General features: G+C 51.8%; 1 protein-coding gene across 1 annotated transcript in view; it reads right to left on the bottom strand.

Annotated features, from left to right (window-relative positions):
• Window positions 1-24,649, bottom strand: part of PLXNA2 (plexin A2) — a 206,257-nt gene that overhangs the window by 72,934 nt on the left and 108,674 nt on the right. Inside the window, exons 4-8 of the mRNA XM_006767182.2 lie at window positions 11,634-11,734; window positions 8,159-8,282; window positions 6,272-6,425; window positions 5,559-5,655; window positions 2,825-2,939 (exon numbers count right to left, since the gene is read on the bottom strand). Coding sequence (XP_006767245.1) covers window positions 2,825-2,939; window positions 5,559-5,655; window positions 6,272-6,425; window positions 8,159-8,282; window positions 11,634-11,734 — 591 coding nt within the window. The remainder of the gene's footprint in view (window positions 1-2,824; window positions 2,940-5,558; window positions 5,656-6,271; window positions 6,426-8,158; window positions 8,283-11,633; window positions 11,735-24,649) is intronic.

Here is a 24,649-nt window from a genome sequence, read left to right as displayed (position 1 = left end):
GCTGCACAGCGGCCAGGCCCGGCAACCCGCTGGGAGCCTGCACCTTATTTCCCTTCCAGAGAAAAATCAGGGGCTGATGGGGTCTGGGCTTCCCTCACCGGCCCATCCCAGGACCCTGTGGCCTGTACATATGAGCAGGAAGAGAGAGGTCCGCCCCATTCCCGCTGGGGAAGGCTGGGGATGGTGGGAAGTGCGGGCGGACAAAGGCACCTCTCCTACTCCAGGGAACAGACATTAAGGAGAAAAAGCAAAACTAAAAGGCGATGGGAAGCCTCTGGGTGGACCCCAAGCCTCTTTCCGTATTAACTCAATCCTGAGATGCAAGGGGTGTAGGGCAAAAGCTTCCCTCAGGCCCAGCTCTCTGGACGCCTGGATCTCAGGCCTGAATCTCAGCCCCGGGGCTGCAAGGGAGCCGTGTTCCAGTGGCTTCTAAAAGGCCGAGGGAGGACGCATGCTTCCAATTAGCCTTCTGGGGCCCAGCCCCCGGCCTCCGCACCAGGCAGTTTATTTGTCTTGCTCTGTGACACTCCTGCCCTCCTCCAGCTGCTGGCGGTTGCTGGCTTGGCTTTGGGTTTCTCCTGCCCGAGGGGGAGCCCCTAGGAGCAAATGCAGCAGCTGTTCCTTCTTGTCCAGAGCCTCTCTCTCTCTCTCTCTCTCTCTCTCTCTCTCTCTCTCTCTCTCTCTCTCTCTCTCTCTCCTTCTCTCTCCCTCCCCTCCCCTGCCCTGTGGTCTATCTCCATTTATTCTCTTAAGGAACTTAGCAGTTTAGAAGTGGCCAATGTGAAGGTCAGTCTCTGAAACTATTTTGATCCTTTGCTGCCTGCCCAGGTTTTCCAGTGGCTTCTGCGCTTCCTGGCCCACCTCCCGCCTTCCCATTCTTCCATGAACTCCCAAGCTGGGGTAACCAGCCCACTCCATTCCCTGGGGCTCTCAGGCCTCTCCTACCAGTGAGAAGACAGGCCTGAGAGCAGTTTCAGCTCCTGCAGAATCCCGGGCTGGGATGGATTCCCAGGGCCCACTAAGACCAGTGCACTGCTTACTGGTCAGCTACGCCAAAGCCCAGCAACTGGCTGGAGGAGACACCTTTTCTCAAAGGTTTTCAAGCAACGAGGTATCCCATCGTGAGGCACCTGGGGGTGGGTCTGCCTTAAATCCCCTTGGGCACCGTCTATGTTTCTCTTATATAACAGGCGAATTCCATTTTTCTGGCTGAATATAACACATATTGCTTCAGAAACTTAGAGTTCAAAGCCAAGAGTATGTGTTTGGGAAACCTTTCTTCTTTTTTATTTTAATTTAAAAAATGTTTTTAGCTTTATTGAGGTGTAATTGACAAATAAAATTGTAAGATATTTAAGGTGTATGCCATGATGATTATATATATATATCTGCTTTCTCATATTTATCCAGCACATCTTTCAAGATTAGGAGACACATGAGATTCTATTTCTTGATATCTTAGACACATAGTTCCAAGGAACCCTTTCTATGAATAGCACTTGGGTAGAGTGGTCCTTGGTCTGTCCATTCTTTCAGGCATGGATTCCACAAACATTCACTGAGGAAGGCACTGAGGACTTAAAGGTAAGATGTAACCTTTGCCTTCAAGGATCTTGTGGTTTAGTGCAAGAGGGAGACATGTACAGAAAGGCTATAGCAATAAGTGCAAATGCTACTTGTCACCTATTTATGTTTGTGGATTTCTAAAAGGTAGACTAAGAGGGGATGGTTAGCCCTAGCCAGTTGGGCTCAGTAGATAGAGTGCAGACTGAAGGGACCCAGGTTCGATCCCAGTCAAGGGCATATACCTCAGTTGCAGACTTGAGCCCTGGCCTTGGTCGTGGCCTATGTAGGAGGCAACCAATCAATGTGTCTCTCTCACATTGATGTTTCTCTCTCTCGCTCTCTCTCTCTCTCTCTCTGTCTCTTCCACTCTCTCTAAAAGTCAATGAAAAATATCCTCGCTTGAGGATTACAAAAGAAAAAAAAGAGGGATATATGTATATATGCACATGTGCATATGTGTGAATGCATAAAGTCTCTACAGTTGTTCAAATGCAACCACTGACTACCCACAGGTATGAAAAACACTGGGAAGGGAAAGGGTAGTTGACCAAGCAGGCTTCATTGTCCTAAGGCACTATGTGAATATGTAAGAAAGTTCACATCAGTGAATAATCATTGGATGGAATATTCATAGACAGAGAGGCAATTGGTTTTTTTCACTGTTTTGATAACCAAGGTGGATCAGGCCTTAGGGATGAAACATTGACTACATAATAAAATGGGACTTTCAGCAAGGCCTGGTTCTTTTCACTCACTGAATTTCTCTCTCTCTATAGGCCACCCACCCAGTCATACATCAGAGTCAGAGAATCACTGAATTTCACACTTGGAAGAGAAGCTGGCATGAAAGAATGGTTGCGAGTGAATGTTCTATTGAACTAGACTATGTCTGCAGCCAAGCAAAGGGCTTACACTCAAAGAATAAATGCCATTCACTGCACTTTTCTAGACCATGGAGTCTGTTTGGTGGGATATGTTTCCTCTAAGCTTTCAGCCTCAACCTTCAATTCCCTTCAAGCTTTTGAATTCATAGAGTCTTAGGAGTCTCGTAGCTAAAGCGCACTTCTCTGCCTCTGGGGTGTTTCCTGCCACTTTCTGAACTTTATAATAACAGGGCTTTCTAACACGTAGAATCTCTGGAAGAAAACCAAGCTGGGCCAGAGCCAGGAGATGGCCAAGCTGCTGGATTGACCATCTGAAAGGGAGGGCCACTCAGATTCACTGGGAACAATGCCGGGCCAAGGTGATCCCCGCTTACCTCTGAAATATTGATCCGGCCCTCCTGGAAGGAGCAGGTGGTGGGGTCGTGAGTGCAGAGGTTGCGGTACTTGCACCAATGGCAGCGGAAGGCGCTGTTGACACAAGACAGGCACCTGCAAGGACAAAGACAGTCAGAGGCAAAGAGAAGGACCCAGAGAGAGAGGATAAGGGCATCAGGCAGCCTATGTATCCTGATGTTAGCCTGTGATCACAGTCTCATTCTCAGGAGAGTATATTGATGGGGCAGCCCTCAACACTGACCATTGTGGATTCTCCTTCTAAGCTATTCACAGGACGAGAGAATTGAAAAAAATAATGAGTCCAGAGTGGAAATATTGTAACTTATAAAGCAGAGGTGTGCTAGAGCTGGCCTGTATAAGTTCATGAGAGCTGGTTATTTATATCCTCAGGAATTTTGCAAGTGGGTTGATAGCTTGAAATTGGCCACAGGGAGTATTTACACCACAGGAATTGGCAAACACTAATATGAGGTTCCCCGCCCCGGATTGCTGGTGGTTAAACATTTCTTCTAGGACAGGCAAATTCCACTTTTCTGGCTGAATATAACAGATTGCTTCAGAAACTAAGAGTTCAAGGCCAAGAGAGTGTGTTTGGGAAAGCATTCAAAGGCCTACTTATAAGACAAAAAGGCTGAAAGAGCACTGGGGTAGAAACTGGGCAGCTCTGATTCCAGTCTTGCCTCTGCCTCTGCCACTGGGGTCACCCCGAGTCAGTCACTCCACCTTCTGAATAGGAATCTCTTCATCTGTCTGTAATCAAACTTTCCTGGCTCCTCCACAGGGATTTTAGCATCACACCAGAGAATGTATAGGAAATGCTAAATGTATTATTTTCAAGCCCTTAAATGACCTGTTATTTCAAACTCTCAAATCGTATTTGTTAATGATTGGTTCACATCACTTGTGCTCCTGAGCGTTGGGAGTTAAACAGTATTAAATGGAAACGTTGGCTCTCCAAGTAGCCAGGCATAGGTGGCAGTAGGCTGTGTGGCTCATGCATTTTTGCCAGGGCGAGCGCTTCCCTCCCTGCTGTTGTACCTACAGGATGCGCACAAAACATCACGGGCGGGCGCGCACGTACAGTGTGACTGAAACTTCGTGGCCCATGTGCAGAAGTTGGTATTTTGTGGAAGAGCCACACTCAAGGGGCCAAAGAGCCCCAGTTTGCCGACCACTGGTCTATTTTAAGGGCTAAAGAATCCTCTCAGGTTTAGCTGCAAACAGACCCTCCCCCCCGTGGATGCTGAGCCCATCATGCCCACCCTATAGACTTGATGCCTTGGACTTCTGCTTACTATGTCGACCCCAGGCTGTTCTTGTCCCAAACAATGGGAAGGATGGGTCCACAGAATATTCCCAATTACTGTTTCCTCTGGTATAGAGTTGTGGTTTGATCTCACTCCTTGCTGAATGTCCAAGGTCACTGGTCCCATGACCACTGCTCCCACTTTGTATGAAAGAAGTCTGTTTCTTTCCCAGAGAGGCCCAGCAGAAACTGAATGTGGGTCCATTTCTCCACTGCTCCTGGCCCTTCCAGCCTCCTGAGCAGCTGTAGGATCTCATAGCTTGTGGACACCCACTGGTAGGCATTCTGCTGCTGTAGAAGCTGGTGAAGTCAGCTGGGCTGTATTCAAGGCCTCTGGAGGCTAGGGTTTAGTCTGGCTCCCACCGCCTTCTTAAAAAGTTGAAGGCTGGGTTCGAACCCCAGTGGAGTTAAAGCCTCCTCTCCCTCTCCCAGCCCAGGTCCTGCTCCCTGGTGCTGGGCAAGGCTATGGCCCCATCCCTGTCCCTCCTCTGGGGGTAACTGCATGCATAGCTGAGTCTAATCTCTTGAGTCCTTCATTTGGTCATGGATAACATGTCTAACTCTACTCACTGTCAATCTCTATGTTGAAATGCACCAACAATTGGTCAGAAATGAAGACTTTTTCTTATGGTTCTAGACCCGTGGTCGGCAAACTGCGCTCACGAGCCACATGCGGCTCTTTGGCCCCTTGAGTGTGGCTCTTCCTAAGCCTTAGGAGTACCATAATTAAGTTAATAACAATGTACCTACCTATACAGTTTAAGTTAAAAAAAATCTGGCTCTCTTGCCAAAACCGGTTTGGCTCAGTGGATAGAGCATCGGCCTGCGGACTGAAAGGTCCCAGGTTCGATTCTGGTCAAGGGCATGTACCTGGGTTGCGGGCACATCCCCAGTAGATGTGCAGGAGGCAGCTGGTCGATGTTTCTCTCTCATCGATGTTTCTGACTCTCTATCTCTCTCCCTTCTTCTCTGTAAAAAATCAATAAAATATATTTTTTTAAAAAATCTGGCTCTCAAAAGAAATTTCGATCGTTGTACTGTTGATATTTGGCTCTGTTGACTAATGAGTTTGCCAACCACTGTTCTAGACCATGATCTTTGTCTTTACTTCAAACCTTCTTTTTATTCTCTTAGCTTGAGAGCTGGGAGTAGGGTTGTTGGGGGGGTGGGGGCAGGCAAGGGAGTCTGAATGAGACCCGAGGCTCTGGTCTGTGACTGCCATTCAGATGAATGTAACTGAATAAACTGAATGGAACTGGAAAGTAACCTTGATGGAGAGCTTCCCCTCTTTCAGACAATGTACTGGGCCCCGTAGGAAGACCGGGAGGTGAATATGACATGATTCAAGCTCAGAGAAACCCCACACCCACATCCAGACCCAGGGCAAGGCTCTGGCAAGGACTTACAGTTGGTGGGCGCTGCAGTTGTAGAACTTGAACTCGGTGCTGACAAATATCTTCCCTGTCTCCTTGGATCTCAGCTGCAGTTCTAGCCCAAACCAGTCTGGAAAAATAAAGGGAAAAAGATGGAGGTGACAACTTGCGGGCCCAGTGGAGGCCCTGAGGGTAAATCATTCCGCTATCTCAGGGCTCGCGGGGCACAGGTGGTAGAGAGCACCTGCCTGAGTCATCTCTTCAGAGTCCCTTTCATCCTGCTGAGAGCCAGGCAGCCCCACACCCTGGCTTAGGGAGGAAGTCATCATTCACATCCCACAGAGCCCAGCCTTTGGTCTGGCAAGTTCAGCGACTGAAACACTTCTAGAAGGATTAAGCCAGAACCTCTCAAGCCTCCAGTTCTGTGGAGAGAACCCCACTGGAAACCACCGGCTAAACCATAGCCATTCCAAGAAGGGAAGGGAAGTCTAGAAAAACGCTTTGCACACCAATGCAGCCTTAACCCAAAAGGGAGCAAGGGATTTCCTTCTTCCTCAGTTTCTCTTTGGGGCATGTCAGTTTGCTCTCAAACTCGTTATATAGCCCATTTGGGTGTTGGGCACAAGGAGACTTGGTCAGGCAACTTCTGTGCCGGTACTTGTCACCGGGTTCCCTGCGTTCTCTACCTCTGGTCCCCCTCGGAGGGCAGGCCCTGCCATGTGACTCTCATGGCAGACACTTCTTACCTTGATCCAATGGGATGACAGGAACATCCTTAGGCCCAGGTGAGATGCAGATGACTCTGGTCCCGGACACCTGTCCCTCCACCTCTGTCAGGTTTCCGAAGGCACATTTGATGCCCGCAGACAGATCTGGAGCATCATTCACAACCAGGCTGAGCTGAGGGAGGAGCAAAGAGGCTCAGAAGCAAAGAGCTGATACCCTTGGGAGAGCCCCAGGGGCGTGGAGACCTGGCCCTAGTCCTGGCCCTGCCATTGCCACCGCCTCACTAATCTCCCCTGACTTCATCTGTAAGAAAGGATGCTGATGTTGGTGATTTGGCTTTGACATTGAACAATTACAGCAGCGCTGCCAGGGTCAATGGTCTTTATTAATGTTATTATGAATCACTGGGGTGGGGTGCCCTCAGGGGAAAGGTACCCAAATCCATCTCAGACACAGCTACTTTTGACATGAAGCCACGCAAGCTTGAAAGCAAGTCATGAGCTGAGCCCTTCACAAGCTGTAGCCTTGGCTCCTAGGAGAGTAAGTGTCACCAACCTGGAGGTTCCCAGGAGCTCACCAGGTTGGTGAGAGACAGCCAGCTCCTCACTCTGGCTGTCCTTCGGGGTTCAGGGGCTGCTTATCAATGGGGTGAACGTGTTCAAGTTTCTGTTTATCTGTCCCTCTTGGGCTCTGGCCTGCTGACAGCTCCCCTGGAGGGGCAGTCACTTCCCAGGGTGCGGAGAGGATGAGAGAAAGCAGGGAATGGGCACCTGTGGCGTGGATGATGTCAGTTGGTACCTGGAACAGCTTTCAGAGACCTAGGCCAGTGGTGTCCAGCCCTTTCCAGTGTGAACACCCTCCTGGGAATGGTAAAAAACGTCCCCGACTGCCCGATTGCCAGAAGAATCTGTTGCTTGAGAAACCATTTAATGGCAAGGTGCTGGGCTGAATTCAGTGCACTTGGAAGTGAGCTTGTACTCAATGACCACACTATCACCTCTAAGTGGTATTTAAAACAATATGTGAGAAATGAGACCAGCTCCCTCTGGCAGTGGGAGGTGCCCATAAGGGGTCACCGTGACATACATCAGCCCTGTGGCCTCTGGGTTGGGAGCCCTGAGGTCGATGGGCCTCCTTGCGTCTTCCTAGGGGCACCTGGCGGGATTTAGCAGCAGTGGGCTTCGCAGTCACAGCGGGCGTCCCCTCGCCTTCCCATACATTTGCTTGCCGCTGAATCCCTGCCCCAGTTTCGTTTCCATGGGGCCCTGAGACTTAGGTACAAACTCCGCTATTTGTTCCCTCAGCTCCCTGGGAGCCAAAACCTCCCCGTGGGGATGAATGAACGGGAATCTTGGAAGGTTCATTAACTAATTAACATTCGTGAATGCTCATAAAACTTCAGAATGAAATAATTGTGCAGGGCCCGAGGACATGAGATATTTGGGGTTGCACTTTGACAGGTGGTTAAGGGCTATTGTCTTCTCTTTAATATTCTCTTTGAAGCACACACACACTGTGAATTAAGTCTGTTTCTGTTATACACACACACACACACACAAATGCAACTCTCAGGTTTCTGTGAGAGGCTGTATGGGTGGAGGATTATAAATACAGCATCTACCAAAGAATGCGTTATCTGCTATCGGATTGCAGGATGTTGTAGATGTTGGCTGCTAAATGCAAAATCGAGGTTTACAAAACAGATCAATGGATAATGAATTTGCAAGGAGTATGCAGGATGACTGTGCCCTTTACAAAAGCAGTTGGCCGCGGGTTTTCTATAAATACAGTTCCCGTGGAGCATGTAAAGCACGATCCATTTACAGCTTCCTGTGCGCGTGTTAAAGGAACCCGCCCACACGCGTGTGTGCCCCGTGTCCCCCTGTCCTCCTGGGTGAGTGACTTACCTGGCGGCTGTGCTCAGACACTGAGATGCTGCTGGGACGCACCTCGAGGCTCATGCACTGGCTGATGCTGGCAGCAAATCGATTGGGTTCCCAGGCCCGTTGGCACTTGTCCCTGCGGGAGCACCTGCCACAGACACAGATTCGCAAGAGGTCAGGCCTGCGGGAACCCTCTGTTGGGCTCCATTGTCCCCTAGGCGTAAGCAAGAGGGGTTTGCTGCTCTGAGGCCTGGGGCTGGTCCCCTCATTACCACTTTCTCTCTTCTCAGAGGCTTGGGTGCCTCCCAGATGGTCTCTATTGCAGTGAAAGACAGGCTGGGAGGAAGTGGGATTAACTCCCAGAATGAGAGATGCGGTTTAGACACAAAGCATAGCTCTAGTCAGCATCTTTAGAGGTTTCTCAATGAGTCAGGGAGGGGAGGTGGGGACCATGAGCGCACAGGAGGCTAAGAACATAAACTCTGGAGCCAGGCGAGCTGGGTTCTAGCCCAGGCCGATTGCATGCTGGCTGTGGCCCTTTGGGCAAATTATTTAATCTCCCTGTGCCTCAGTTTCCCCAACTGTAAAATGTTGACCTTATCTCCTAGGGTTGTGGTAAGGAGTACATGAGTTATTGCTTAGAAAATGGCCTCCTGGCCCCTGTAATAATAATAATATCAATAATGACTATTACTGTTCTTCTCCGGGGATATCTGAACGTCTGTCCAGGGTCTTAGCTGTGTGGGACAACACACAGGTGATCTTGTGGCTGGGTGAATGGCTTTCTGAAGGCAGGGACCGTGTTTTATTCACTGAGACACTCTACCTGTCACGCGGCACATTTTAAATAGATGTGTGTGGTGTGAAATAATGCCCGGAGACAGGCAGACAGACGAAGAATCGCAGTCAGGGCCGTGTCTGTCAGAATACTGTGTGGCTGTTCCCCGACAACTTTATCTCTGGCTCCCGGCGCCTCGGCCCGCGGTGGCAGGTGGGCACCGTGGCATCTCCACACAGGGGCATGTGGTTGCCACTTATGTCACACGGAAACACGCTGGTGCTTCCGGAGGGGGGGTGGAGCAGTGATTCCCACAGAACTCCTCCGCCCTTCCCCCTCTTCCTTTCCAGGCACATAATGGATCTAAATATGAATGCTGTCACAGAGAAGAATTATGGAGGTTTAAGTGAATCCTTAAGATAGCTCTAAAGTGAGCTCTCGACTGGAGCCTTTATCTCATTGACTCGCTGAAATGGCTCTTTTTTATCATACTATTTATGGCACTGGCCCTAACAGAGATAAATAGCCCTGGAGACAATAACACACTCGCAAGAGCAAGGCACACAGAAGAGACAGGAAGGTTGCGAATCCCCCGGGACCCACAGCTTCTTGAGCAATCTCCCTCAGCCGCCTGCCTCTGCTGAAGTCCAGCGTGTGGGCCCGCGGGCTGAGCTGGGCCCTTCTCCTCCTTCCCTCCCCCAGGCAGGCTGGTGGTGGCCAGTGGGAAGGGTAGCAGGAGGGGCTGGTGAAGAAGAGAGAAGAAAGCTCTGGGTATGACCAGGAAAAAGCTTGCTCCCTGCCTACTCTTGGCCGGCAGAGTGGCTGGAAGGAGGGGTGTGCCCTGGTAGGTAGCAGGGCGTCTCTGAGGACAGGTAAGCAGTTCAGAGGGCAGAGGAGATCTGAGACTATGATGACATGGCTCAGTCTTTCTAGAAGCCGCATCTGGCCTGGAGGATGACAGGGGTGGGCCGGGGCCACCAGGAGGCTCCGGCATTGCCGACAGGTTTGTGGGCACACCTACAAGTTGAGGAATGTGGATGTCCTCGCTGCTGAACGGATGGCAATCCTCCATCCATAACTTTGGTGTGTTCTACCTGGGGGAAGTGATGCTGGCAGGAGCTGGTGGCCATGGCAGGAGCAGCAGGGAGTGAGTGGTACAGTTGGACATGCCCACTGCCCAGTGAGAGGGCAGGTACCCAGGACACACTGCGTGGCTGTCGGGTTCTTTGGAGGGAGAACTCCTCTGGAGGAGAGAGCCCACTGGGCAGGTCAGCCTCACAGAAGGGAACCCAATTTTAGGCACCTTTGCCATTCCCGGGCCACAACAGGGGTGTCACCAGCCATCTTCATCCCTTGCCTGCCCTTAATGGGGACTCCATGTCCAGGTTCCAGTGCAAGCATTTTTATCCAAAACTTTTTTTGCAAACCCAAGCGGGGAACCCAGTATTTGTGGGCTCAGATCCAGTCCAGATTTTGCATCTGCGAGGCGCCTGCTTCCCTCTCTCCCTCCGTAGCCCTCCCAACACCTGCTGCAGAGGCTGGGAGCCAAGAGCTATTGTGCGGCCCCTGAACTCTGGCCCCCGCCTCCGCCTCCGCCCCAAACCCAAACCCGGCGCATTTCATAGAGATGCTTTGCCGGCTGGCACCGAGCCACGGAGTTTCCAACTCCACTGGGGAACAGAATTCCTAGTCAGCGCCTGCCTTTCAGGGTTTCACCCTTTTCTCTCCCTCTGCGGCTCTTCAAATTCAGAAATTTAAGTGTAACTTTGCATTTCTATGGAGCTGGCATTCAATGGCGGGTGTGTGTGTCTGGGTAACTAAATTGGGATATGTGGCCAGTAGGAGTGGGAGGCAGACTTCTTGGAATCCTGAAATAATGCGGCCAGAAGGGTGCCCCCGAGTTCAGGGCCCATAGGCATTATTTTCATTTGTGCAGCCTATTCTGGGCTTCCTTGTTTCCAGAGCGTTTATTATCTCATTTAATCCTCACAAGTCACCGGTGAGGTAGGCAGGGGCCCAGAGGACTCAGTGTCCCTATTGAGTGACAGGGGCCCAGAGGAGTCAGTGAACCACTCTGGGCCACACAGCAGCTAGTGGAGTCCAAAGTCCCGACTCTACTGCCCCGCCATCTGCACACTCGCAACAGGAGACACCTGCTCAGGCTGCCCCAAAAGGTTCTCGGGAAACCTAGAGATTCTACAGCTTCCCGCTCGAGATTTCCCCAAACCATTACCCTTTCCGTACTGAGGAGGTACAGACCGAGAGCGGCGGGGAGGGCAGGCTTTACAAGCGCAATGAAAGAGCCCGGCCAGGGGCTCAGGTGTTGAGCTTTGACCCTATGAACCAGGAGGTCGCGGTTTGATTCCCCACCAGGGCACATGCCTGGGTTGCAGGCTCGATCCCCAGTAGGAAGCGTGCAGGAGGCAGCTGATCAATGATTTTCTCGCATCATTGCTGTTTCTCTCTCTCCCTCTGCCTTCCCCTCTGAAATCAATAATAAATATATATTTATGTATATTAAAGTGCAATGAAAGACAGAGAGGCAAAGGCGCTGCATGGGAGGAGGCCCCCCGTGACCTGTCTTCCTCTTGCTGCTCCCGGCACAGCAGAGGAAAAGCCCTCCCTCCCTGCAAACCGCTATCACATCCCTCGTCGACACTCCCAGGAAAGTACCTGGTCTTGTGCATTCCCGGCCCTTTCTCAGAACAGTCCCCAACTTACATGTTGTGCAGGGCACACCAGCCACAGTGAGGGTCCCCCGAGCTCAGGCACTCCCCACAAGTCGTGTACTGCTCACAGGATTCCACGGGGACCCTGGTGATCTGGTGGAGAGAGGAGAGATCATGGTTAGATCCGGTAGCGCCGCCTCGCCGATGTGCGTTCAGACTCATCTACAACGTCCCCACTCTTGCACCGTCACCACCACTAAAGGGGAGACACTGGGGGGCATTTTGGTGGCCTCCATGTTCACATCTGTTGGCCTGGCACAGGTAGGAGGCACAGCTAAGCCGTCTGCGTTTCTCAGGTGGCAGGTCCAGGCTTCCTGCCTTCCCAGCAATGAAGCAAAACCTCAGTGTCCTTCTGCCCGCACTGCAGTCCTCGCGAGAGCTGGGCTTGCTCGTGCCAAGTGCTGAAAACCTTAACTCTGTTAAAAGGCTATCGCGTGCCTCCAACTCGTCTCTGAAGAGCTTTCAGCTGGACTTGGGCTGAGACATCCTGCCTGCACAGAACGCACTTGAAAAGGGAGAGGAGGAGAAACTTTTCCTATCAAATAATATTCATCATGTGGCACAGTCACTTTACAGCCGACCAAACATACCACCTGGATCCAATTATCCCCATTCTCTGATGTCTGAATTCCGTTTCCTTAGCAAATGTCCCAGCATCTGAAACGTATGGCTAAATGGGAACATCCACAGAGAGGAGCTGCCTTTCTGGGGAAAGTGGGGGTTTTCAGATCAAGCTTCCCACGCCCTCCCTCCCCCCACCTCCAACCCCCCAGGACTGCAGCCCCTGCCAACTCCTCCTGGCATCCCGGTTGTGTCCTGCAGGGTTTGAGCTGGGCCTGTTTGGACATTTCCTCACCCCTCCGTGCCCAGCGTGTGCGACATTAAGGCTGGGCAGGAGGGGCAGGAGGTTAAAGTTTTCCAGTTGATACGTCCTAGGTATCTGTTGCTGGCTGGGGCAGGAGGCCGCGGGGCCGCAGAAACATCTACTAGGAATGGGCTGGGAATAGCTCCTCATTTGTCAGGGCGTAGAGGTCCCCCACCTACTGGATGTGTGAGCTCAAGTGAAAACACAACCTGTGGTCCAGCAGCACAGTGTTCCGCCTCTGGCAGGGGCAAAGGAGCTGATGGAGATGCCTTACAGCATCCTCCCGAGAGGCTGGGAGGGAGCCTGACGCTGCTCATGCAGCAGATGTTCAATAGATGGCACTGTATGGAGGCTCGGACGCTACGCTCAAGAGAAACAATAGCAAACTGGACACAGATCCTGCCCCCGCAGGGCCCACGGTCCAGTGGGAGTTGGAAATGACAAACCAAGTTGCTTTCCACTGTGCCTGGGATGGGTGTGTGCCCTGGTTGCTTAAAAAAGGGGTACCCAGTACAACCTGCCGGGAGGAAGGATGGAAAGGCGAGTGGGGAAACAATGGGCCTAGAACAGTGGTCGGCAAACTGTGGCTCTCGAGCCACATGTGGCTCTTTGGCCCCTTGAGTGTGGCCACGAAGTTTCAATCGCACTGTATGTGCGCGCCCGCACGTGGTATTTTGTGGAAGAGCCACACTCAAGGGGCCACAGTTTGCCGACCACTGGCCTAGAAGGGCATTCCAAGGTGAAAGACCATCACCCACATAAGTAACCAAGCTCAGTATGCACACGTGTAGGGTGTGCCCTGGATGGGCGGGGCGGAGATGAGGCGGGTGGGATGTAAGCGAGGGCTCAATGACCAAAGGCGCCAGCCTCACGAGCCTTCTTTTGCTCTGTTGCCGAGGCACCTCCCCCCCATGCTTACAAATAACACTTAAGATTCTCCATTTCAAGGCCTTCCTGTTAGTGAGTGACATGATCCGCTTTAAACTTCCCTAACCTTCCATTAATCACAAAAATAGAAAATGCAAGGAGAAATGTAAAATCCTGCAGTTTGATTTTGAAAAATTCATACTTTAAGTGGAGGCTGGGGGATAGCTGGTTTGAAACAGCTCATGCGGAAGAGACCTGAGGGTTTGCGTCGCCTCTATACCCAACACGACCTGACACAGCAATGGAATAGCTGGAGGGGCTAATTTGCTCACGGGCTGCGGAAACAGGGACAATGTCAAGACTGAGAGAGGTCGCCCCACACCAGGGGGCTCCCTGCTCAGGTCTCTGCACCCTCCCGCCCCCCACGAGGGGTGTTGCTCAACCAAGGATCCTTCCCAGAGGGAGGTCACAATGGGGTGGACCCGGATGTGGCATCGCAAGTACAGCGGATGCACTTGGCCTGTTTATTTGGCTCAAAAAAGACGAATCTCAGGTTGGCCATGGAGGCTGTTTTTCAATGTGTGAAGGGCAGCAGTGTGGCTGCAATAAGCTCAACAGAAGAAAGGCAAGGCTGTGCAATAATGCACCGGACCTCCCTTCCGGAGGAGCGCCCCCCAGTGGGATGTGTAAGCAATTAAAGTGACGTGTGTCGGGGGCTGTGAAGGGATTCCTGCCCTCCGAGGGGGCTGACCTAGTCCTTCCACTTCTGCCACTCAGGATTCGGTTTCCCACCGTTTACCTAACTCCGTCCTGACACTGGTTATGCTGTTTGTCCCGTATAACTTGTACAATTAAAAGCTAACATCCAGCCATCGCCACCAGCCACGGATATCACATTGCTTTAAGCGCAGTGGTTCTCAACCTTCCTAATGACTGCGATCCTTTAATACAGTTCCTCATGTTGTGGTGACCCCCAATTTCATTGTTACAAATTGAACATAATTAAAGCATAGTGATTAATCACAAAAACAACATGTCGTTATCTATGTGTTTTCCGATGGTCTTAGGTGACCCCTGTGAAAGGGTCGTTCGACCCCCAAAGAGGTCGCGACCCATAGGTTGAGAACCGCTGCTTTAAGGAGTAACCCTTCACCTCTGACTCCAGGCCTGCGATTCCTACCAGGAGCACCTTTCTGACAGGTGCTTGCCATACACTGTCCCAGTGTGCCTCTCCGGGCCGGGGACTCAGCCCTTGGGGATATCTGTGACCCCGGCCGCCCGCTCGGCTTCCGCCTGGCCCCCTCCCACCCACCCTCCGAGGCCTGAGAGCAGCAGCCCAGTGCCCGGCCTTCCTTTTTTGGGTTTCGGGTTCCATGTGAGTGATGTCTGCATCTGGCTGGAAATTAAAACAACTGTCTGCATTGCATTCGGCCCGTCTGTCAAAACACAGCCCGGCTCTCAGCAGCTGGGCAAGGGGGCCCTGAATGGGAGCAGTGTCTCCACCAACAAAGCCCACTTTCACGCCAAGTGCCACGGAGATAGTGAGAACCCTGTTCTTCTCCAAACATGAAACCAATAGCACAACTATTTTTCCTGTTTCCTGGGCCCTCCTGGTGGGAATTTTTTTTTTTTTTTTAATGCACTGAGTTGAAGAGCAAAGCGAAACAGGAAACTTATTGGGGTGAGGGGGCGGTTCTAAAACGTGAATGTCTCTCTCCTCAAAGATCTAACAGCCACATACAAACCAGGCACAGGGAGGAGGAGACCCTCCGAGTCAGATGTTCGTTACCATGGGCTCCCTGTCTTTGCTATATTCTCGGGCCGTGACAGTCATTCATCACTCAGCAGCCAATATTCATTGATCATGTCCTACATACAGGCCGCACCAAGCACTTCAGGGGACTAAACACAGCACAGCATTAAAACACAGCCATCATCTTCGAGCTGCAAAGTGACCTGTGTTTCTAACACAGGCGCGGAGAGAAGGTTTTTTGGGTTTCGGGTTCCATGTGAGTGATGTCTGCATCTGGCTGGAAATTAAAACAACTGTCTGCATTGCATTCGGCCCGTCTGTCAAAACACAGCCCGGCTCTCAGCAGCTGGGCAAGGGGGCCCTGAATGGGAGCAGTGTCTCCACCAACAAAGCCCACTTTCACGCCAAGTGCCACGGAGATAGTGAGAACCCTGTTCTTCTCCAAACATGAAACCAATAGCACAACTATTTTTCCTGTTTCCTGGGCCCTCCTGGTGGGAATTTTTTTTTTTTTTTAATGCACTGAGTTGAAGAGCAAAGCGAAACAGGAAACTTATTGGGGTGAGGGGGCGGTTCTAAAACGTGAATGTCTCTCTCCTCAAAGATCTAACAGCCACATACAAACCAGGCACAGGGAGGAGGAGACCCTCGGAGTCAGATGTTCGTTACCATGGGCTCCCTGTCTTTGCTATATTCTCGGGCCGTGACAGTCATTCATCACTCAGCAGCCAATATTCATTGATCATGTCCTACATACAGGCCGCACCAAGCACTTCAGGGGACTAAACACAGCACAGCATTAAAACACAGCCATCATCTTCGAGCTGCAAAGTGACCTGTGTTTCTAACACAGGCGCGGAGAGAAGGCCGAGGGAATTCAGAGCAAAGAGAAAATACATCTGCATCGACAGTGTCCAATGTGACAGCCACTGGCCCGTGTGGCCGTGAGCATCCGGAAGGTGGCTAGTCCTGACTGAGATATGCCAGAGACTCACAGTACACACTGACGTTTGAAGATGTCTTACAGAAAAAAAAGAATGTAAAATACCACATTAATGATTTTTATCGACATGTTGAAAAGAAAAATGTAGTAAATACTGGGCTAAATAAAATTAATTTTAATTTCAGCCGCTGCTTCTCACTTTTTAAAAATATGTCTGCCAGCCCTAGCCAGTTTGGCTCAGTGGCTATAGCATCGGCCTGCAGACTGAAGGGTCCTGGGTTCGATTCCGGTCAAGGGCACATGCCCGGGTTGTGGGCTTGATCCCCAGTGTGGGGTGTGCAGGAGGCAGCTAATCAAGGATTCCCTTTTATCGTTGATGTTTCTATCCCTCTCTCCCTCTCCCTTCTTCTCTGACATCAATAAAAATATATTAAAAAATAATTTAAAATATGTCTGCCAGCAAAGTTAAAATTACACACGTGGCTTACATTTCACTCGCCTTTTGGTTCTGTGGGACAGCCCTGGACTAGATCAGAGTCCCAAGAAGGTGTCACGAGGGACACGGCACGTGTGTGGGTTGTGAAGGGTGAATGATGTTTGTCCAGATGAAGCGGGTTCTAGGTGGAAAGAACCGCCTGAACAGATATAGGAGAGCAGAGTGTCCTCAGCAAACCTGGTGTGAGGGCCAGGGAGCAATGGATACACATCGGGAAGGACGGAGGAGACCACAAAGCTGGAATATATGAAGTCCTTGGTCAAAAGAATGTCCTTCAAAAAGAGGTGGCCTTGCCTGGCTGGTGTGGCTCAGTGGTTGAACGTCGACCTATGAACCAGGAGGTCACGGTTTGATTCTTGGTCAGGACACATGTAGGGTTGCAGGCTCAATCCCCAGTAAGGGGCGTGCAGGAGGCTGCCGATCAATGATGATCTCTCTCACCATTGATGTTTCTATCTTTCTCTCTGAAATATGTGTGTGTGTGTGTGTGTGTGTGTGTGTGTGTATTTTTTAAAGGGGTGGCCTTGTGGTTCTTAAGGACCAATGGCTCTCATGGCATGGGTCTTAGACCAGCAACCTGGCATTAACTTGTGCCTTATGAGACAGAAAAGCCAGAGTTCACTGGACCAGAAACTTTGGAATAGCCACAAAATGTTCTCACAGCTTTCCAGCTGAGAAGGCTAAAGTTGGAGAACCACTGATAGAGACCATCTCACATCTTGGGGAGATCTTGTCAAATGTTAGGGCTCTGGAGCCAGGGAGAAATGGAATGAAACTCTGCCGTGGGGCTCTGTAAGGAACTGGACTGATTTGGGGCGGGGGGTGAGTGAGCGTACTCTGAGGATTGCTTTATGTCCAGGAAGGAAGAAATGGTTTTAATAACTCTGAGTCTATGGAGGCCCTAAAGGGCCAAGTTCAAGCCTCCAGGGTCAGGGGGGCACTTCACTCTGCACCCCCGGGGACAGGTGGATATTTGCTCTACTAGGACCTGGCGGGGTGGGGTGGGGTGGGATGCGATGGGTGGGAGTTGTCTCTGGAAGCTCTAGGAGGGAAGAGTTTCAGGTGGCCTCTGTCAGGGCTGACTCAGAGCTTAATGGGACACTCTAGGAGGCTTTAATGAGTGTTTGTTTATGATGATTGCGTTTTAATTATGCCTGCATCTCCCCACCCTTTTCACGGAGCGCTGGGATCTGAGTGTAGCTGGGTCCCACGTAGCCCTTAATGAGTGTGGTGATGAGAAGCCCAGGGTCGGAGGTCACCCTTCTCCTGCCCCTCCACCGCCTTCTCCCCGGGACCACGGGCCTGAGTCAGACTTGATTCCACCCTCACACTCCGCATTCTTCTCTGCTTGATCTTATGTCTTGTAATTATGCCTCTAATGAATATAACTGTCCTATTAAGTCATTTACTTAAGAAATAGTCTTCATTAAAGGTGACGCATACTGTGCTCTTGGCTCCTCTAGCCCCAGGCCCCCCATCTCTGGTACCTTCCTTGGCCAGATTCAGGGGAGCTGGACGTCTATGTGGGAAGGGCTGGCTCAGCAGGGCTCGCAGAGTTTGGGGAAGTTCCTCCAAATTCTCTCCTTTCAGCAAATTTGGGTCGCCAAGGGGGTGGCAGGCCCCGCTCAGTGAGGGACATGATACAGGACTGTTACTGGCGGTGGGGACCAGTCACTGGGGGGACTGCTGGAGCCAGCCTCATCCCTAGAGATCCCAAAGAGCTGGCAGACCTGCAGGTGTGGGCCACCCAGGGTGAGGGCAGATGTGGCTCTGGGCCCTGTAGTCACTACCTTCCTGGGCAGAGGCCCTGAGCACTCACTGCCTTTAGGTGCAAACCCATCGCTCTTCAGAGAGGCGTTCCCTGGGGGCGCGAGGGCGGTGTAGCGAATCTGAGCTCCACCTCTGCCCCTGAGCGGACACCTGCAAGGGGCCACTTGGCTCTGAGGACCTGGAGGGCTCTGCCGCAGAAACACTGGGGTTGAAAGCGGAACAACACGTAGGACCCTGACCGTGGATGGAGCCTGGGTCCCACACAGTCCTTAAACGTTTACTGAGCATCTGGGCTGTGTCAAGCTCTCTGCGAGGCATTGGGCTGCATTCTCTGCCCTCCTGGAGCCCGTGGTGCGATTGAGGATGAAACTAAGGAGACAGGACCTCTCAATGCGGTGGGACAGATGCCACCATAGAGGTACAATCAGAAGACAGTTGTGGATGAAAGGACAGAGTGGGGGTTCGCCCCAGGGGGTTTTGGTACAAACACTTGGTGTTCAAGAGGCCAGCGGATTCCTTTGTAATCCTGCGAGGGGGCCAAGAGGGAGGGGTGAGGGAGAGCTGTCCCCCTAGGCTGGAGGGGCCCCTGGGGCACTGAGCATTTAATCCTTCCCTCCGCTTCCCTGGAATCTGCTCCCCCTGCCAGATAGTACACCTGTCCCCACACGTGTCCCCTGCTTCCTGACACCAGGAAAGAAACAGAGGCCTTCTCAGTGCCGAGACCAGGTGGCCGGGGTGTGAGGTGACACACACCGCCTGGTTGGAGCATGCAGTTGGCCTGATCCACAGCCCCCTGGTCCCAGGGCCCGGGGCACAGCGCACAGCAGCTGAAACACAACTGGCCGGACTCCCTCTCCTTCCTTGGTACCTTCCCGCAGCCCCTGCCTGCCAGCCCCAGCTCCCTCCCTTGGAGTGTGTAGGTCTCGGACCCACTTTCTCCCTTTCACCCAGTCCAACTTGTTTTCAGGAAAAGATCTGAAGCTCATTTACAGCCTGGGCTGAGGCCCGGGCTGGTGTGTGGACCTAAATCCAGCACACAACCACAACTCCTGGAGCGGGTTTTAGCATCTCCAGGGCCTTCACACACCTGCCTCTCAGGTCTGCACAGCTCCCTAGGAAGGAAGGGAGGCCAGGCCTCCTCCTGCTCCATTTGCACCAGCAGGAGGCAGGCGCATAGGGCGGGCTCAACCCTAGGCGTGGCCTTGCTGTGAGCAGAGAAGTGGCCAGGAGGTCAGTCCTCCACCGCCCCTGATGTGACATACTATGAGGCGTCTTCTGGAGGGTGAGGAGGGAGAGAAGGTTCAGGGGTCAGTTCCAGGAGCCAGAGGCTGAGGGAGCAGGAAGCGAGGAGCAGCCTGAGGGCAGGGGAGGCTTTCTCTCCCATCTCTGACTCCACCGCTCTCAGCGCAGCCGGCACCGGGCAGCCGTTAGTTGAGGGGCTGGCTGGGTGGGTGGATCTCTCTGCACAGGCTCCCCCAAATCCCCTCAACAGGTGCCAGGAGCACTGGGAGGCCCAGGGCTTGGGGCTCTGTCCTTCCCTTTGCACCAGATGGGGCGGGGGGCAGAGTCCTCACCGGGAGACGGACAGGGACAGATGGGCAATCAGGGAGGCCTAGCCCGGCCCCCTGCTCTGGCCAGGTTCTCTCAAGCACCAAAGCTATAAAGTGGACACTCCGGGGGTGGGCCAGGCTCCCAGGCTCCTGACAGGCCCCCAGTGATATCCCCTTTGGCTCAGCAGGTCTCACGGAAAAATACCCATCCTCTCTCCTGTCCTTAAAAGGGAAGGAGCCCATTGTCTATGGCTGCCTGCAGCAGCATCTCAATCTCAGTCTCCCCTGCTGAGTGGGTGGGGGGCGGGGTATTGAGGCAGCAAGGGGATCCCTTCCTCCTGGGGGTTGGGGAAGGGGGAGATGGGGACTGAGGTCTACAGCTGATGGCTGGTAGGTTCCTTGCTCAGTGCTGGGCAGCTGATGGAACTTGTTGAACAGAATGGAGCAGCAGAGATATTAATAATAATCATCATCATAATAATAATGTCATTTTTCCAGCACTTACTGCATGCCTATTTTATCTCATTTGATCCCTATACCAACCTTGCAGGGGAAGCAATATTAGGCCCACGTATTAGAAAACTGAGTCTCAGGATGAGTAACCTGCCCAAGGTCACCCACCTCCTGGGCATCAGAAACAGACTTAGTTCAGGTTTGTCCGACTCCCAGGCTCAGGATTGATGTGGAGACAGAGGCATCACTAGAGGGCAGGCCCCTCTCCTGGGGCTGCCCCGAGGGCTGGCTCTCAGGTCACCTTGCTTCCTCCTGGACATGGGGTGCCTTCCATGTACCTTCCCTGTGGTCCCTCAGGCATGAGCTGAGGCTGTTGACAGTGCAATTCCATCCCCCACCACTGCATGCCCCTTAGCTTTCTTACTCTTCTCTGTTTGCTAACCACAGTCAGCAGGTGGATCCTGAGTAGGACAACAGAGGGGGAACCAGAGGGGAAGAGGGAGGGAGAAGGGAGGGGTGTCGGGGAGGGTGGGAGAACCCTGCTGGGTGGTTTTCAGCTGCCAGGCCAGCACAGTTAGGGAAGAGCTCTCAGCAGGTTGCACATTTCCATCCAGAGCCCCCCAGGAACGCCAGGGCAACTCAGTGAGGGCAGTGAAGGTGGCAGGGGTGTTCTGTCCCGGTTTTGCCAGCTGTTAGCTGTGTGGCCTGGCCGAGCCAGTTAACCTCAAGCCTCCATTTCCTCATCTTTCCAGTGAAAACAGCAATGCCAGTCTCACCCATCTCACCTGCTCATCAGGGAGGACACCCTTGAGCTCACATCTTCAGCCTCGGTCTCATCTACGAATCAGCTTCCCAGTAATTAATGTGAAGAACTCACTATGGTTGTGTCCCCAGTGTTAGATCCAGTTCTTTAAAAATCAATAGTCATCTGTGAGATCCCCGCAAGCCCTCATAAACACAGCCCAGGCCCTGCTGTCCCCTGAGCTGTGACAATCACATCACCAAGGTCATCAAGGGAAAGGAGACCCGAACGCCCAGAAAGCCCGCGGGAGGTTCTGGGGGCTGTGACTGCAGCTAAAGCAACAGGCAACCTTCTGGTCAGAAGATGACCCTGGGCGTCTCCCTGGAACCCCTGACTCTCTGGAGACCTGAGGGGGGACTGGAGTTCAGAGAGAAAATCGATTTTTAATGACCTGGGGAGAAGAGTGGAGTGGCCGAGTGCTTCAGAGTAATTAAAGCCATCTATCACTCAGAGAAGTGGAATCCGAAGTTGTTGAACTTTTCAATGACATTTTCTCCCTCTTCATTCATAAAACCCAGCAGAGGGTCACGCAGGAGTCAAAGGGGAGAGGGTGACGGGGAAAGACATGTCTGGCCCCAAACAGTGGAATTTTATCTTTGTGGTAAGTGCTAGGGGAGCGGCTGCTCTTGAATCTTTTTTTTTATTATTATTATTTTTACATTTTTCTTTTTCTTTTTTAGGTAAAGGCCAAATTTTATTCTGGTTGAGAAGGTGGACTTTGAAAGAGTCCGTCCTCGGTTTCAAATCCAACTCCCATGTGTAACGGCTGTACAACATTAAGTTCTCAGACCTCCTGGAGCCTCGGTTTCCTCCTTTGTGAAGTGGTGACAATAATGATATCAACGTCACAAGGTTGTTTTGAGGCGTAAGTGACATCTGTGCACCAAGGGCCTTGCACACAGTTGGTGCGCAATAGTGGTTGCTGTCATGTTCAGTCTCTACAGGCAGCCCCCACTGAAGGTGGCGGTGTGTGTACAAGGAAATGGTGAGGGCTCCTGCCCAGGCTCTGCACCCAGGGGTTGGGTGACCTTGAGCCGGCCACCAAGGCCCTTTGGGCTGACACGGCCGCTGTACCTTCTGGGGAGAATTGTATCTGCCCTTTGCATGGAGAGCAGCACAGCCCCTCACACTATTGTCCTCATGGATGACACGATCCCTTCTAAAGGCCTGAAGTGCACCGACACTCGGGTTCCCTGGCTACAAGACTCGGGCTCCACCTAAGCTTCGTCTCCTAAGGAAGAAGGGGGAACTTGGGTCAAGAAAACAAACAGAGAGGAGAGGAAACCCAACGGGCAAAGCAGATATCCCCAATACCGTACTGTGTTTTCCCAGGCAGGACTCCTGGGCCAGAAGTTAGGAGTAGGGCCCTTTCTACTAGTCCTGGGTTTTGGAAGGATCGACGACACAGCAGAGATGCTAATACTATGTTGTCTCCATGGCAACAGTGGATTTATTCGGTTAGGAAAAGCAGGTGGGGTAGGAAATGAGAGATGAGAAGGATTTGGGAAATAGGCCTTAAGAAATAACTAAAATAGATCTCTCATCTGGAAACCAGATGCCCGGGATTAGCCAGGTCTCACAAAGCTCCCTATCGGGCTGACATCGATTCATCTGCCGCAGGAGGGAAAAGGGGTGATGGCAACGGGCCGGAGTAACAAGTCAGTGGTGCCCCTTTCCCCACCCATCCCCGTTCACTCAACTCACACTTCTGTTCAGTCAGGTGGTTCTAGTGAGGACCCTGGATGCAGAGACCACGTCTACTCTAACCATACATAGCTTGAATTTATGTAAGAACTGGGCATCTGGCTAATGGTCCTGGCCTTTGGGCCACACCCCATCAACTAACTTCTGGCTCCTCTGCCTTCCAGTCACCAGGAGAGCAAGATGAGAGGGTTCGGAGCTCCAGTTGGTCCCACATTCTCGGTGAAGCATCTATGGCTCATGGGCTTAGCAAGGTGGGGTTTGGGTGTAAATCATCAGGGCCCAAGAGGAGGCCGGTCAGAGGTCTGGGGGAAGCACACCTTTGCTGCGGTCTGGGAAGCAGGCAGGGGCTAACGTTAGTGCTGTGTGAGGCGAGGACTCAGGAACTTCTTCTTTAAGAGGGAAAGTGGGGCCTGAGGACTCACTGTTTCTGAAGGGGATCGTAACCCTCCCTTCGGCAGAGATCCTGGCATTGCCCGGTGCCCGCCTCCTGGTGCCCGACGTCACCTCCGGTTCTGATGTTGGCACTCATGATTATTGATACAATCTCAGGGATTCTTTGTGTGTTACTTTTCCATCCCAAATGCCCTCCCTGAAATCTGTGTCTGAGGTTCGGAAGGAAGCTCAAGTTGAAGTTCCCAGGTCACCTTGATCTCGGGGGAGCAATCCTACCAAATGATGTATAAGATGGAATCGGATTTTGTCAAGGCCAACTACCCAGGCCCTTCTTTAGTACTCCCCGTCAGCAGCTGTGTGCATAAGAAAAAACACAGCTGGCTCAGCCCTATCCATGGACGCCGGATCTGAAACGGTCCCTCCACCTCTCTGCCTACGCTGTCTGCCCTGTAAGTCTAAGTAGACAAGAAATGATTGGAATCTCATGCTGTAATCCAGAATGCCGGTTTCCAGTGGACCCCATAGAGCACATTTCTTCAACCATCTCACAACTTTCCTTTCTAACCATCTAAGACGTGGCCATCTTGTCCTCCCAGCCATATTGGATCTGAAAATATTCTGTCTTATTTTCTTAGTATGCCAAGTGGCTAGCACCTTTGGGAAAGACAGCCTTTTCTTGTCACTTACAGCTTTCTGGGACAAATTAGTAGATAAGTGGATGAGTGTGTGTATGTCTCTGTGTGTGTCTATCTTTCTGTGTGTGTGTGTGTGTGTGTGTGTGTGTGTGTGTGTGTGTGTGACACAGAGAGAGAAAGAGAGAGAGAGATGGAGGATAAGAGTACATGTTAAATGTCTAAGGCAAGAAAAGTCTCCTGCAGGTATATTTAAATTTCCCTCCTGAATAGAGCATGTTGAGTCATTCATGCCATTCATTCATTCATTCATTCATGCAGCCCTGGCAAGGTGGAGATGTGGAAGGCGGGAACCATGCTTTGCTGAATCCTGGGACACTGTGCTGCTTTCGGGAACCTGTATAGACAAGACCATCCCACTGAGGCAGCAATGACGACAGGGACACAGTGCTCTGTACTTGGGAACTAGTCGATGTGGGTTGATTGGCCTGGCCTTATGGATCTACATTCAGGTAGATGTCATTTATAACTGAGTAGACCTGCATATGGTTAAAATACACTCAGTACTTATAATCTGTTCATTTGCTTCTTTATCATTCATGTACTCATTCATTAGTTCATTTAGGAATGCATCCTTCCTTCATCGATTCATTTATTCAAAAGACCCGGTGTCAAGTCTTGCACTGTGGTGGCACAAATACGAGTTAGCCCCGTTCTCACAGTCCCTCCAAAAAGCATACCCTCTGGTCAGAAAGCTAGAAAGTGAAAGATGTCTCAGGA

Source organism: Myotis davidii, unplaced genomic scaffold, assembly GCF_000327345.1.
Source record: "Myotis davidii unplaced genomic scaffold, ASM32734v1 scaffold622, whole genome shotgun sequence".
NCBI classification, from domain to species: Eukaryota; Metazoa; Chordata; class Mammalia; order Chiroptera; family Vespertilionidae; genus Myotis; species Myotis davidii.
The sequence above is the reverse complement of the archived record's forward strand: the minus strand, read 5'-3'. Positions and strand labels throughout refer to the sequence as shown.